The following is a 14,565-nucleotide window of genomic DNA, read 5'->3' on the forward strand; positions in this document are numbered from 1 at the left end:
CGTCAGTCAGACAATGTCAACTGGCGACCCCCAGGGGGAGGGCCTTCTCTGTGGGGGCTCCTGCCCTGTGGAATGAGCTGCCTCCGGGGGTACGACAACTCCCTGACCTCTGGACCTTTCGGTGCGAGCTAAAGACCTTTTTGTTTTATCGCGCGGGGCTGGCTTAATGTAGTTTTAATGTGGGTTTTATTATAGTTTTAGTCTGTTTCGGCCTAATTGAATTAGCTTTTTAAAATGTTTTTTACATTTTTGTGAAATCTGTTTTTATTTGGCTGTAAACCGCCCTGAGTCCTTCGGGAGAAGGGCGGTATATAAATTAAATTAATAAATAAAAAAATAATTAATAAGGCCTGTTTGGCCCTCAATATCTGGGACAGAGGAAGGCTGAGACTGCAAGATTGGAGAGAGGTGTGGGTGTGGGTGTGAGATGCCAGATTCTTTTGGTTCTCTTGGTTTTGGTTTTATTGTTGAGAGTCCCCTCCACCGCCCCCCAGCTGTGTTTCACAAGAGAGGTGGCCATGGAATCCAATGAGTTTTCCCAACAAGGCAAATCATTCACTCTGTGAGCGATATAGGTGGTTGCTAAATTTGGTAATAAATAAAAATCAATACATACAGGTGATCCTCACCTTATGGTTGTCTGCCCATTATGGATCGCAGTCATGAAATACCTTTTGTGGACGGGTTCTGTTGTAACTTCAAATGGTTGCAGGTTGATGGCTGCCTGTAGTGAACCTCCATGGCTCCAGCTGTGCCTGATAAGCTCTTAGCTGAAAGGAGGGACGGACCCAAACTCAGCCTCTCCCACTTCAGCTGAGAAGGGAAGACGGCAGAGACCCCCACAGGAGGGGCCACAAATAATGGAACCCCCTTTGTTGGCAGGAGGAGCTGAATGCTCACAGAGGCACATGGGGGTGAGTGTGTGTGTGTAAGAATTAGCGGCATGAAATGGCAGAACGGCCCCTAATTCCTATTTTCATTTGACCTTCCGTGTATCCTAGGACTGGACCAAAATCCATAAAGAGAAAGAGCCTCCATCAGACTGGAGGAGCCTCTGGGGAACCAGGTGTCCGGATCAAGGGGCTCACAGGAGGCCCCACCCTGTGATTGGAGGGGACAAGGAGATGCCAGAAGCCCCCCCGAAGTAGCCAATAGGAGTCTGGCTGATCCCAGCTTCTGGCAACATCAGCAATGATGTCACAAAGGACATTTCTATGGGATCAAGGGAAAAAAGTCCACTTCCCAAGTAAAATAGCTAGGAAAACATTGTGCTGCATTCAGCTGAGGAGGAGATGCCATTTCATGGAGGATGGAGGAGAAGGAAAGAATAAACCAGGATTAAGGGCTCTTGAGGAATTAAGGTAGGTCTCAGTGCAATTAGTAAATCCCACAAAAACATTGAAGGGCCTCTGGTGGCTCAGCAGACTATGTCAGTTATTAACACAGCTGCTTGCAATTACTGCAAGTTCAAGTCCCACCGGGCCCAAGGTTGACTCAGCCTTCCATCCTTTATAAAGTAGGTAAAATGAGGACCCAGATTGTTGGGGGCAATAAAAGTTGACTTTGTATACAATATACAAATGGATGAAGACTATTGCTTAACACAGTGCAAGCCGCCCTGAGTCTTCGGAGAAGGGTGGGATATAAATTCAAATAAAAAAAAAATTCAACTTAGACTATTTGAAGAGGTGAAAAATAGAGTAATTAGTTCCAGATTGACACAAATAGGCAAGAAAATGTTTAATAGAACATGGTATATGAATAATAATGAAACATCACAGTAACAAAGAAAATATACTTTAAAAAATAAATTTATGGTTAAAACCATAACAATATACACAGTAGCCTTAATTGCACCTATGAAAGCCTGACATTAACTGAATTTTGGGTCACATGAAGGGCAACCTGGTATCCATTTACAATTCACACTAAACCAAATATTGCAGAGTTCAAAGTCACACTTCTCATGATCTACGATGCATGAGCTAAGTAACCTGTGCTCCCAATGAATCCCGAGTGTGTGATTAATCACTGTCTCTTCAATTACAACCAGGTGCGTCTTCATTCTATACCTGATCCCATTTCCTACAAACGTCTCTCAAAATCTTCAGCTCTCCCTACTGACGAAGAAATATGCAGTAAAAATTAACAAAAGAACCTAATGACTTAAGTATATAATCCCCCTTTCCAAATTCCCCTCATAACAATTAAACATTACCAAATAATAGTAACAAAACTGAAACCAATTAAATGTTACCTGAAATAATAACTCCTTATTTAGATACCCAAAAATAAGGTTAAAAAAAAAGAATTTTTGGTTAAATCATCAAGAAAGATTTGGTTTGACTTCCTCTTCACCCTTCCTCTTCTTTTTGTTGCCCAGGTAAATTGTCCTCAAGAGGAATCTGAGAGATAAACTGGAGGCTAAAACATATGAAGAACGGTTGCAGGAATTCGGTATGTCTAGTTTAATAAAAAGAAGGACTAGGGGAGACATGATAGCAGTGTTCCAATATCTCAGGGGTTGCCACAAAGAAGAGGGAGTCGGGCTGTTCTCCAAAGCACCTGAGGGTAGAACAAGAAGCAATGGGTGGAAACTGATCAAGAAAAGAAGCAACTAAGGAGAAATTTCCTGACAGTTAGAACAATTAATAAGTGGAACAACTTGCCTGCAGAAGTTGTGAATGCTCCAACACTGGAAATTTTTAAGATGTTGGATAACCATCTGTCTGAGATGGTGTAGGGTTTCCTGCCTGGGCAAGGGGTTGGACTAGAAGGCTTCCAAGGTCCCTTCCAACTCTGTTGTTGTTGTTATTATTATTATTATTATTAGATGCGGGGACTGCAAGAGCTTCTTTCAGGGGGTTTGTAGGTTAGAAAATTTGGGGTGATCCGTGTGGGAAAAGTGCACCTCAGAGAAATTCAGAACCTGCCGTAGGATATCAGAAGATACAGTTCCCATAGGAACTAAAGTTCCATGAAAGCTTCAAAGTTTTACTTTTTAATCCTATCTCCTGTCTCTTGGGGTCTCTTCCATGTGAATACGAGAGCTCCCCACGGCAGATAAGAGCCTGCAATGCACCCCGAGTCTTAACTGGCATCTACAACTTATGAGTGCAAATCTGTTCACGATTGTGATTCGTAAGTCAAGGTCTACCTGTGCTTCCCCAACACCTGAAATGTTTTTCTCTTGTGTTATTCAAGACATCAAGAGTTATTCTTGTGTTGTGTTACTAGTGCTGCTGCTTTGTGAACCTGCTCACACTGTCGATGTTTATGGCCTTTTGCCTCACTGTACACACTCAGATGGACATTTAAGATTACTTGACTACGAAAAACATTTTCCCCACACTAAACCATTGTAGGATTTCTCTTCCGTCAGTGTGTGTGAAATTCACGATGAATGGCAAGGTGTGACTTTCGAAGAGACATTTGTTTGGCAGGTTGAGGCAAAGAGGCAGTCCCGGAACCAGCAGAATCTGGGGGCTGGGCAGGGGACAGAATGCATCTGCCCTCAGTGTGGAAGGGATCGCCACTCTCAAATTGGCCTTTTTAGCCACACTCGATGCCGTTTCCAGAGCACGACACCATAGTTTTTGAGACTGAAGGATGCCAATAGAAAATAGGATACCTTTTGAAGAAAAAACTTTCTCCACAGGACACCCAGACCCACCCGACAGTGAAGCCCCCGCCCCCCTTCTGATCATCCAAACTGGCTCTGCAGGATCATTGCTCAAAGCAGGACCTCAGCCAGGCAACAGTAGGCTCCCATGCTCAAAGGTGAGAGTGGCAGCATCAGGATTTGAACCCAGGACCAGCTGGCTCCCCAAGGGGAGAACCTTCACCTCCCATTCCTCAACTGCGGATCCAGGGTTGCTGCACCAGGAAGCCACTTCTGGAGGGAGGGTCTGTCCCACAGAGTCCTTGGTGCTGAAGGGGGGGGGGGTCTCTCTCCTGTGCGGGGTCTTGCGGGGAAGGCATCTCCTGGGGGCTCCTTCACTCTGGGCTCTTGTGGGGAAGAAAATTAATACAAATATCTGTGCGAATATATGAAAAAAGCAATGAAAAAAAGGGGGAAAATCCCTCCAAAAAAGATAGTAGGAAAAAGAAACTTTCCTGCTTCACCCTCAACAAGCACATTCAACACCAACACTTTATTACGAAATAAACAGCCAGCTGCATCTTCCTTCACCCCATTTTTTCCTCTCTAAATCTTCAGTTCTCCTTATTGATCAACAACCTTTAATAAGAATTTACAAAAATACGTGGGTGCCTTGACTTACAAATGGAAGAACTTGTCACCGGAAATGCATTCCCAGTTGTGCTCATAAGTCAAGAATTAGCTGTACACTGCAAAACATTATATATACTCCCCTACATCCTTATAACCCGTTTGTGTCACTAAGTCACTAATGCTGCTTTGTGAGCAAAATACACTCAGACTCCCAACATTTACAGCCTTTTCCCTCATTGTAGACTCTCTTTGAGAATTTGAGGTTGCTTTACTAGCTAAAACATTTTCCCAAGGCCAAACATTTGTAGGATTTCCCTTCTATCACTGTGCAAACTTCCAGGTGAATTGCAAGTAGTTTAAAAATTGTAAGAACTTCAAAAAAAGTTTTCAACGTTCACAACTGAAGAGATTTATCTCTGCTATGGACTTTCTGATGCTCTTTTAGCTTTGATTTACAATGAAAAGGTTTCTCACACTCTGCACACTTGTAAGGCCACACTCCTGTGTGATTTCGGGCGTGCATGCGAAGGGCTGAAGGTTGGGCAAAACATTTCCCACACTCCAGACATTTATAGGGTTTTTCTCCAGTGTGGATTCGCTGATGCATCACAAGAGAATCTCTCCGAGAAAAACATTTCTCGCACTCTGAGCATTTGTGGGGTTTCTCTCCTGTATGGATTCGGCTGTGACTCCTAAGGGAAGAAGAATGAGCAAATGTTCTCCCGCAATCTAAACATTTGTAGTTTTTTTCCTTTGTGTGAATTTTCACATGACTTTTAAGGGCTGATGAGGTACGATAAAATCTTCCACAGTCATTGCATTGATGTGGTTTCTCCCCGGTGTGGGTTTTATGATGGCACCAAAGGCCGCGTGTGTCCCCAAAGCCTTTTCCACATTCTACGCATTTGTATGGCTTCTCTCCTGTGTGGAACCTTTGATGGCGTCCAAGGTGTTGTTTTTGGGAAAAGCATTTCCCACACTCCCCACATTTGTAGGGCTTCTCCCCCGTGTGGATTCTCTGATGAATCTGAAGTTGGGCTGGCGAAATAAAACTTTTCCCACACTCCCTACATCGGTGGGGTAGATCCCCTTTGTGCCACTTCTGGTGTCTCAGAAGTTCATGAGACTCCACAAATCGTTTCTCGCATTCTGGGCATTCATAGGGTTTCTCTCCAGTGTGAATTCTCTGATGTCGCTCCAGGTTTGATTTTGAGGTAAAACATTTCCCACATTTGAGGCACTTTTTGTTTTTCTCCCCTTTGTGTGTTTTCTCATGATTCCGAAGACCTGAACTCTGGGTGAAAGATTTTCCACACTCAAAGCATTTGTAAGATTTTATTCCTGCATGACTCTGCTCATGGGACCAAAGCTGTGCATTCTGAGCGAAGCTCTTCCCACATTCCCAACATTTGTAAGGTTTCTCCCCTGTGTGAATTCTCTCGTGGAGTCTGAGACTGTATTTTCTACTGAAAAATTTCCCACATTCCAGACATTGATAAGGTTTCTCTCCAGTGTGGATTTTCTGATGTGTAAGAAGGTGTGACTTTCGACCAAAGCATAAGTCACATTCCTCACATTTATAGGGTTTTAGTCTAGCGGAACTTCTGAGCTCTTTGGAGTTTTTCCCAGAGAAAGATTTCTCAGCCTCCAAACCTTGACTGGATCCACTTCCCACGTGGACCTTCCTGTGGGTCAAAAGGAGGGACCTGCGAGCAAAGGATTTCTCACACTCTGAGCATTCATGGGTTCTTTTGGGCGTTCTTGGAGGGCTGCTTTTGTCTGATGGGGGATCCAAGCGTTTCCCACGCTTCATGCTTTCCTTTGGCTGCTGCCTTGGGCAGAATTTCTACTATCTCTCGTTAGTTGTCTTAAAGGCAAATCTTTGGTCACAGTTGTTTTCCTGCTGGTGGAACAAAAAAGAAGAATGAGAACATTATTTCCTTTCGAGAAGCACAGAAAATCACAAAATTGTTGAAGGCAAGAGGCTGACGTCTGTAAACTGCTCAGAGAGTGCCATAACGATCTATATATTTAAGTCAAAATTACTTTCCTCCCCAACCCCAAGTCTTCTGCCTCCCCCTGGCAGCCCCTCTGGGAATAGTAGGGAAGCAGAGGGAAGCGTCAGGTGGCAACCAGCCTCAAAACTTCCTTAAAACCTTGGCTTTGCAAAACATCCCCATGAAGGGCCACATCACAGCCCCTTCCAGCAAAACAAGGAAAATACCGATTTTTCCTGTTTCTACCAAGCCTTTAGGATCAGAAGCAGATTAAACATTAGCATAAGATCAAAGGATTTCATTGTTCCCCTTTAAAATTGAGCTGAAGGAAAAAGGATCTCTTACGGAGCGCAGAGAGACCTTCTGAAGTAACTTACCCAAAGCTCCTCCCCGGATCCACCTGGAACGCCACCCCTCCCCGGAGCCAAGGAAAACCGGTGAGCCAAACAGCGGGATCCGCAGCTCCCTTCTTCCTGGCGGGAGAAGATCTCCTGGCAGGAGGGGCAGCTTGGAGGCCGGAAGGAAAGACCTGGTCTGAGCGGGATCCAGAAGCCTCTCCTGATCCTCCCAGGAAGAAGCGGGATTCACCGAGGGAAACGGAAATCCAGATGGGGAGGGGAGGGGATATATATACCCAGAAAGCAGACCCAAACCCACACTGATCATGAAGCACGACTAAGGACCAGAAGCCAGACCGCAGCTGCAACATTAGCCATTTCAAACCCCTCCAATCCATTCATGCAGCAGACTGACACCCACTATGAAGATGTAGCACGACCACAAAGCCAAACAACAGCTATGCAGCTCACCAGCTCAAATCCCCCTGCAGCACAGACTAGACTGAGCACAACCAAGCCCCCACCAACACAGGACACACCCCCAGCCAATCAGAGCACAGAAAAACCCCCAGCCAATCAGAGCACAGAAAAACCCCCAGCCAATCAGAGCACAGCCAAGCTCCCACCCAATCAGTTCAAACCCCCACTAGCAGTTAAAAGGAAGAAACAGCTGCGATCACACATTGCTCCCAGAAGCACGAAGCTGAAGCCTGAAGATGACGAATGAGACTTCGAAACGTCGCCAAGACACTTCCAATTTTACGGAGAAAACCGAACAACCAAAGACATATATATATATATATATATATATATATATATATGTCTTGGCGGCGTTTGAAGTCTCATTCGTCATCTTCAGGCTTCAGCTTCGTGCTTCTGGAAGCTGAAGCCTGAAGGGAAGCTGAAGCCTGAAGGGAAGCTGAAGCCTGAAGATGACGAATGAGACTTCGTCGAAACGTCGCCAAGACACTTCCAATTTTACACGGGAGAAAACCCGAACAACCAAAGACCTATATACAAACACCCGTGAAAACCTCAGAAAACAAATATTGCACCTCTACGGGGAGGAAATCCACCATCTGACCAGGACCTATGAAAAACTAGAAGTCCAAAGAGCTTCCATTTTATGTGACCTCGCATTCCTACGAAACTGCCGCGATCAAAATTTAATCCCCAAATGCTTCCAATTGAAATTCCACTCCAACTCTGCAGCCACCAAACGCATCCTAAAAAGAACAGAATTGGCCTTAATCAGAAATGAACTTCACACAAAAAGATTCCTCCTAGATCAAATCAACAAAGATCTCCTCACACTTCACCTCAAACTCAGCAACAAGATGCACCCTGCACTTTGGGACAAATCCAAACAACTTGCCGTCTGGAGAGCCAAAACACAGACCACCCTCAAGACAGACACGCACACCAACAAACTCCGAAGACTACAAGAACACCAGAAACAAACCCCTCCACCCTCACAGCAACACATGAAACAAACAGTGCATAACATCTCAGATAGGATCCTCACCAAAGCTGAAACCGATGTCCTTTCCAAAGGATTCAACTTTGCAGTCACTCCCAAATACATCCCCACTGAAACCATTATATGCGGAGTTGAAACCAGCCTGACCAAAATCAACCCCGATGACGCTAACAAAATCAGACTCGAGATCTCCAACATCCTCTGCACCAGCAAGCCACCCAAAAGCAACTTACCCAAAGAGGAACAGACAGCACTACTTAACCTGAAAAAAGATACCAGCATAATAATCCTACCAGCAGACAAGGGCAACGCCACGGTGGTTATGAACACATCTGACTACCAAACCAAATTAACCAACCTACTCCAAGACCCTGCATACAAGCCCCTAAACACAGACCCCACCACCTACCTAGAAAAAACCACTAGATCCAAAATAAAAGCCTCCCCCATCAGCGAAGAAATCCAACAAAGAATCATTCCCAGAGAGAAATCATCCAGATGCCCTAAGCTCTATGGCCTCCCAAGTTACACAAAGAAGGAACCCCACTCAGACCCATAGTCAGCTCCATAGGCTCACCTCTACAAAACCTAGCCAAATTTCTGCCAAACAACTACAGCCCTATGCAGAATCCATCACCTCACACGTAAAAACTCATTCCAGTTCATAGAGATCATAAAGAAACAAAACTTACAGCCCAGCGACCTACTCGTGAGCTTTGATGTCATATCCCTCTTCACCCAAGTGCCAATCAAAGAAGCCTTGACAGCTATCCAAAACAAATATAACCCCCCCAAGCACATCCTAGATCTGACCAACCACTGCCTATCCAACACATACTTCATCTATAATGGACAAAAATACAAACAAGTAGAAGGAGCACCCATGGGATCACCCCTCTCACCTGTCATTGCCAATCTCTACATGGAACACTTTGAAACCCAAGCACTAGAAAAATCTGATCACAAACCCAAACTCTGGCTCAGATATGTAGACGACACCTTCATAATCTGGCCACACGGGAAAGAAAAACTTGACAACTTCCTCACACACCTCAATAGCCTACACCCCAAAATACAGTTCACCATGGAAACAGAAGTTAATAACCAACTTCCCTTCCTGGATGTCTTAGTCTACAGAAACCCAATGGCTCCCTAGGACACACCATCTACCAGAAGAAAACACACACAAACCGCTATCTGCACGCACTCTCACACCACCACCCAGCACAGATCAACTCCGTAGCCAAGACACTCATCTCCAGAACAAAATGCTTAGCTGATGAACAACACCTAAAACCCGAACTAGACACTCTCACTAACGTACTAACATCCAATGGATTCCAAACAAAAAAGATTACCAAGCTAATCCAAAAAGAACCCCCCACTAAAATCCAAGACAGAGAACAAGAAAATGGCACAGCCCTCCTCCCATATATAAAAGGCACCACAGACAGAATCAGCAAGATCCTCCACAAACACAACATCAAGACAGCATTCTGCACAAACAGAAAAATATCCACCATCCTAAGAAACCCCAAAGACAAAATTGAGTTAGAAAATCAAGGAGTATATGAAATCCCATGCACCGCCTGCCCCACCACATACATTGGACAAACCAACAGAAGAATAAGTGCACGCATTGAAGAACACAAGAACTCATTCAAAAAAGAGGAACCAACTTCTTCCCTGGTCCAACACTTTAAAGTCACAGGACATGATATTGACTTTAAAACGACCAGAACTATTGCCAAAACTGAACACTTTAACAACAGAAAAATCAGAGAAGCCATTGAGATAGAAAACGCCCACACAGCATGAACAAAGCGAGATGACACCTCCGCCTACCAGCCATTTGGAAACCCGCCCTTATTGACAAACGAGTCCCTAACACGAGGAATGACACCAGACCCACACTCACGAGGTCCACACAGGATGTCACCACCGCACATCCACCCAGAAAGCAGACCCAAACCCACACTGATCATGAAGCACGACCAAGGACCAGAAGCCAGACTGCAGCTGCAACATTAGCCATTTCAAACCCCTCCAATCCATACATGCAGCAGACTGACACCCACTATGAAGATGTAGCACGACCACAAAGCCAAGCAACAGCTATGCAGCTCACCAGCTCAAATCCCCCTGCAACACAGACTAAACTGAGCACAACCAAGCCCCCACCAACACAGGACACACCCCAGCCAATCAGAGCACAAACCCCCATCCAATCAGAGCACAGCCAAGCTCCCACCCAATCAGTTCAAACCCCCACTAGCAGTTAAAAGGAAGAAACAGCTGCAATCACACATTGCTCCCAGAAGCACGAAGCTGAAGCCTGAAGATGACGAATGAGACTTCGTCGAAACGTCGCCAAGTAGGTCTTTGGTTATTCGGGTTTTAATTTTTCTCACTGTCAGGCAATTTCTCCTTAGTTCTAAGTTGCTTCTCTCCTTGATTAGTTTCCACCCATTGCATCTTGCTCTGCCCTCAGGTGCTTTGGAGAATAGCTTGACTCTCTCTTCTTTGTGGCATCCCCTGAGATATTGGAACACAGCTATCATGTCTCCCTAGTCCTTACCCAGTTCCTGCAACCGTTCTTTGTTATGTTTTAGTCTTGAGACCCCTAATCATCTTTGTTGCTCTTTTCTGCACTCTTTCTAGAGTCTCAACATCTTTTTTTACATTGTGGCAACCAAAACTGAATGCAGTATTCAAAGTGTGGCCTTACCAAGGTATTATAAAGTGGTATTAACACTTCACGTGATCTTGACTTTATCCCTGTTTAAGCAACCTAGAACTCTGTTGGCTTTTTTGGCAGCTGCTGCACACTGCTGGTTCATATTTCAAAGGTTGTCCACGAGGATTCCAAGATCTTTATCTAGTAGTAGGTTATGGTCTACTTTATCAAATGCCTTACTGAAGTCCAAGTAAATTATATAGACAGCATTCCTCTGGTCCACTAATTTTGTCACTTTGTCAAAGAATGCGATAAGATTAGTCTGGCATGATCTGTTTTTGACAAACCCATGTTGGAATTTGGTTATTACTTTGTTTGCTTTTAGGTGTTCGCTGATTTGTTGCTTGATTATCTTTTCCAGAACCTTCCCCGTGTATTGAGATCAGGATCTCTGAAAAATATACTTCAGTGGTTCTAAGATCTCATCTGCCAGTTCCTTCAGAACCCTGGGGTGTAATTCATCTGGTCCTGGTGATCTGAACTCATCTAGGATAGACAGGTGTTCACTTACCATTTTCTTCCCTATTTTAACTTGTGTTCCCAATCTGTTTTCTGCGGTGCTATTTTTGATAGGATAAATGTAAGAATTCAAATCCACAATCAAGACCAGAACTTGTTTGAGGTGAATGTCTGTCAGAATATTCATGACTGGGAAGACAGAGTAATAAGGTCAGTCAATGAATAGGCATAGCAACTTAGTCAGCCAACTGGGAGCTGAGACGACTTAGTCTGCAGCTTCTGAGACTATGCTGATTCACTTAGTGATGGTAATTCACTTAGTGACAGTGTCAGCGTTCAGGGAGGAGAAGCTGAAAAAGATATGAAGCAAGAAAGGGTTGAAACATAGGAGCAATGCCAGAGTGACTCTGCTAGTAAAGTTAAGGTGCGTAATGTATGGTATGAACCAAGAAACTGTAAGGAAGTATTGGCATTACCTAAAATTGAACAAGTAAAGTGGAAAGAAGCCATGGACAAAGAAATGAAATCCATGGATGAACATAAAGTGTTCACATCTATGGTTTTGACACAGGGTAGCAAAGCTGTAGGATGCAAATGGGTATACCAGAAGAAAGTACTGCCCAATAATAGAATAGAATAGAATTTTTTATTGGCCAAGTGTGATTGGACACACAAGGAATTTGTCTTGGTGCATATGCTCTCAGTGTACATAAAAGAAAGGATACCTTCATCAAGGTACAACATTTACAACACAATTGATGATCAATATATCAATATAAATCATAAGGATTGCCAGCAACAAGTTATAGTCATACAGTCATAAGTGGAAAGAGATTGGTGATGGGAACTATGAAACGATTAATAGTAGTGCAGATTCAGTAAATAGTCTGACAGTGTTGAGGGAATTATTTGTTTAGCAGAGTGATGGCCTTCGGGAAAAAACTGTTCTTGTGTCTAGTTGTTCTGGTGTGCAGCGCTCTATAGCGTCGCTTTGAGGGTAGGAGTTGAAACAGTTTATGTCCAGGATGCGAGGGATCTGCAAATATTTTCACGGCTCTCTTCTTGATTCGTGCAGTATACAGGTCCTCAATGGAAGGCAGGTTGGTAGCAATTATTTTTTCTGCAGTTCTAATTATCCTCTGAAGTCTGTGTTTTTCTTGTTGGGTTGCAGAACCGAACCAGACAGTTATAGAGGTGCAAATGACAGACTCAATAATTCCTCTGTAGAGTTGGATCAGCAGCTCCTTGGGCAGTTTGAGCTTACTGAGTTGGCAAGGTTAGTGGCACAAGGTTTTTCAGATGAAAAATGTGCACTATGATGAGGTTATTTGCGCCAACTGTAAAGAGTGAAAGCATAAGACTGGCACTAGCGTTGGCAGCGGCGCATGGCCATAAAATCTGGCATTTTGACATAACGACTGCATTCCTCAATGCAGAATTAGAGGAAGAAATTTACATGGTTCAAGCACCAGGGTATGAAAATAAAAAGCCTAACACGGTGTATAAATTGAACAAGGCCATTTATGGGCTGAAGCAGTCACCCAGGAATTGGAATATATGTTTAGATACGGCATTGAAGGGTCTTGGGTTCAAGAGTTGCAAGCCTGATGGTTGCATTTACACTGGGAAGTTACAAGGTGGGGATTGTCAACTATTAGCATTTGTGGATGATCTTTGTTTCATTGCAAAGGATGTATCACAGTAAAAGGGTTCTCAGGTATTTGAAGGGAACTGTGAACGTGGGTCTTCAAATTCAGGTATCTGAAGAATATTAAGGTAATTTGATTTTATGTCTACTCCAGTCATGAAGGGAGGAGTCAGAATATTCATGACTGGGAAGACATGGTAACAAAGTCAGCCAATGAACAGGCATAGCAACTAAGTCAGCCAATTGGGAGCTGAGACAGACTGGAGCCTCAATTTAGAGCATAGATGTTTGCCAACAGGGCAAATAAGCTAACTTATTGTGAGTTGGGTGGTTTCTATATTTGATAATAAATATGAATAAATAACTACAGACTTTTATCCTTAAGGGAGTCTCTGATCCAGGTCACGAATACCTTTTGTGGGTGGAATCCATCGTAACTCTGAAAAGGTGCAGCTGGATGACTTCCATGGCTCTCTTTGCCCTCCAGCTGTGCCTGATGAACTCTTGGCTGAAAGGGGGGACGGACCCAAACTCAGCCTCTTCCACTTGAGCTGAGAAGGGAAGGAAGGATACAGACCCGCACAGGAGGGGCCACAAATAATGAAACCCTCTTTGTTGGCAGGAGCAGCTCAATGCTGGCAAATGGACATGGGGTGCGTGGTGGAGGAATTAGCAGCATGAAATGGCAGAACGGCCCCTTTTTCCTTTCTTCAGTTATTTATTTATTTATTTATTTATTTATTTATTTATTTATTTATTCATTCAAATTTGTATACCGCCCTATCTTCCTAGGGACTCAGGGCGGTGACCTTCCGTGTATCCCAGGACTGGATTTTCTCCCCAAAGAGCCTTAAATCCATAAAGAGAAAGAGCCTCCGTCAGACTTGTGTAGCATCCGGGTACCAGGCACCTTTGGGGAACCAGGTGTCTGGATCAAGGGGCTCACAGGGGGACCAACCCTGTGCTTGGAAGGGGCAGGAAGATGCCAGAAGCCCTCCTGAAGTAGCCAATAGGAGTCCGGCTGATCCCAGCTTCTGAGCACATCAGCAACTAGGTCATAAAGGAGATTTCTATGGGATCAAGAGGGAAACGTCTCCTTCCCAGGTAAAACAGCTAGGAAAACATTGTGCTGCATTCAGCTGGGGAGGAGATGCCATTTCATAGAGGATGGAGGAGAGACTGAACCACAGTTAGAGGAAAGTGATGAGTTAAAGTGAGTCTCCTTTACTGAAGCTACAGAAACATCGCATTAAATGTAGACTATTTGAAGTGATATTTCTATGGAATATAAGGTCATTACTTCCAGATCAATAGAAATAGGCAAAAAATTATTTAATGTCACATGGTATGATATACGGATAATAATGAAATATCACAGTAAGAGACTCACAGAAATATCCATAAAGAGACTTAAATGTAATCTAAATTAAAAAGATGAGAAGCTTTATTTAATAACTCCAAGGCCAGGGACCTTTTTTCTCTCTTTACCACAATTATGACCTGTTTTTGTCTTTTTTTGAAAAGATTTCAGGATAAATCCTTTTCTATGCCAGAAAGATTTCTAGGGGCTTTCTCTGAGGGGACTCACAAATGCAGGACAACAATTGTCTCATTTCAAGCAAAGATTTCCCACACACCAAGGTCTGATGTGGTTTGTCACCCAGGAAGAATC

At 43.9% G+C, this 14,565-nt stretch overlaps 1 protein-coding gene across 8 annotated transcripts in view; it reads right to left on the minus strand.

The window, feature by feature from the left end:
- Window positions 1-1,725: 1,725 nt before the first annotated feature.
- The window catches only part of LOC131192764 (zinc finger protein OZF-like), a 33,063-nt gene continuing 20,223 nt past the window's right edge, over window positions 1,726-14,565 (minus strand). For 4 of the 8 annotated variants that reach the window (XM_058172261.1, XM_058172260.1, XM_058172262.1 and 1 more), the window contains one exon: window positions 1,726-6,137. In XM_058172261.1, the coding sequence (XP_058028244.1) occupies window positions 4,629-6,047 (1,419 nt within the window). In that variant the 5' untranslated portion in view covers window positions 6,048-6,137 and the 3' untranslated portion in view covers window positions 1,726-4,628. Of the gene's footprint in view, window positions 6,138-6,608; window positions 7,089-14,565 lie in introns of those variants that run through there. The other 4 variants (XM_058172259.1, XM_058172264.1, XR_009153790.1 and 1 more) reach the window with 3 other exon arrangements.

The sequence above is a fragment of the Ahaetulla prasina genome, chromosome 2 (genome assembly GCF_028640845.1).
Source record: "Ahaetulla prasina isolate Xishuangbanna chromosome 2, ASM2864084v1, whole genome shotgun sequence".
Lineage (NCBI taxonomy): Eukaryota > Metazoa > Chordata > Lepidosauria > Squamata > Colubridae > Ahaetulla > Ahaetulla prasina.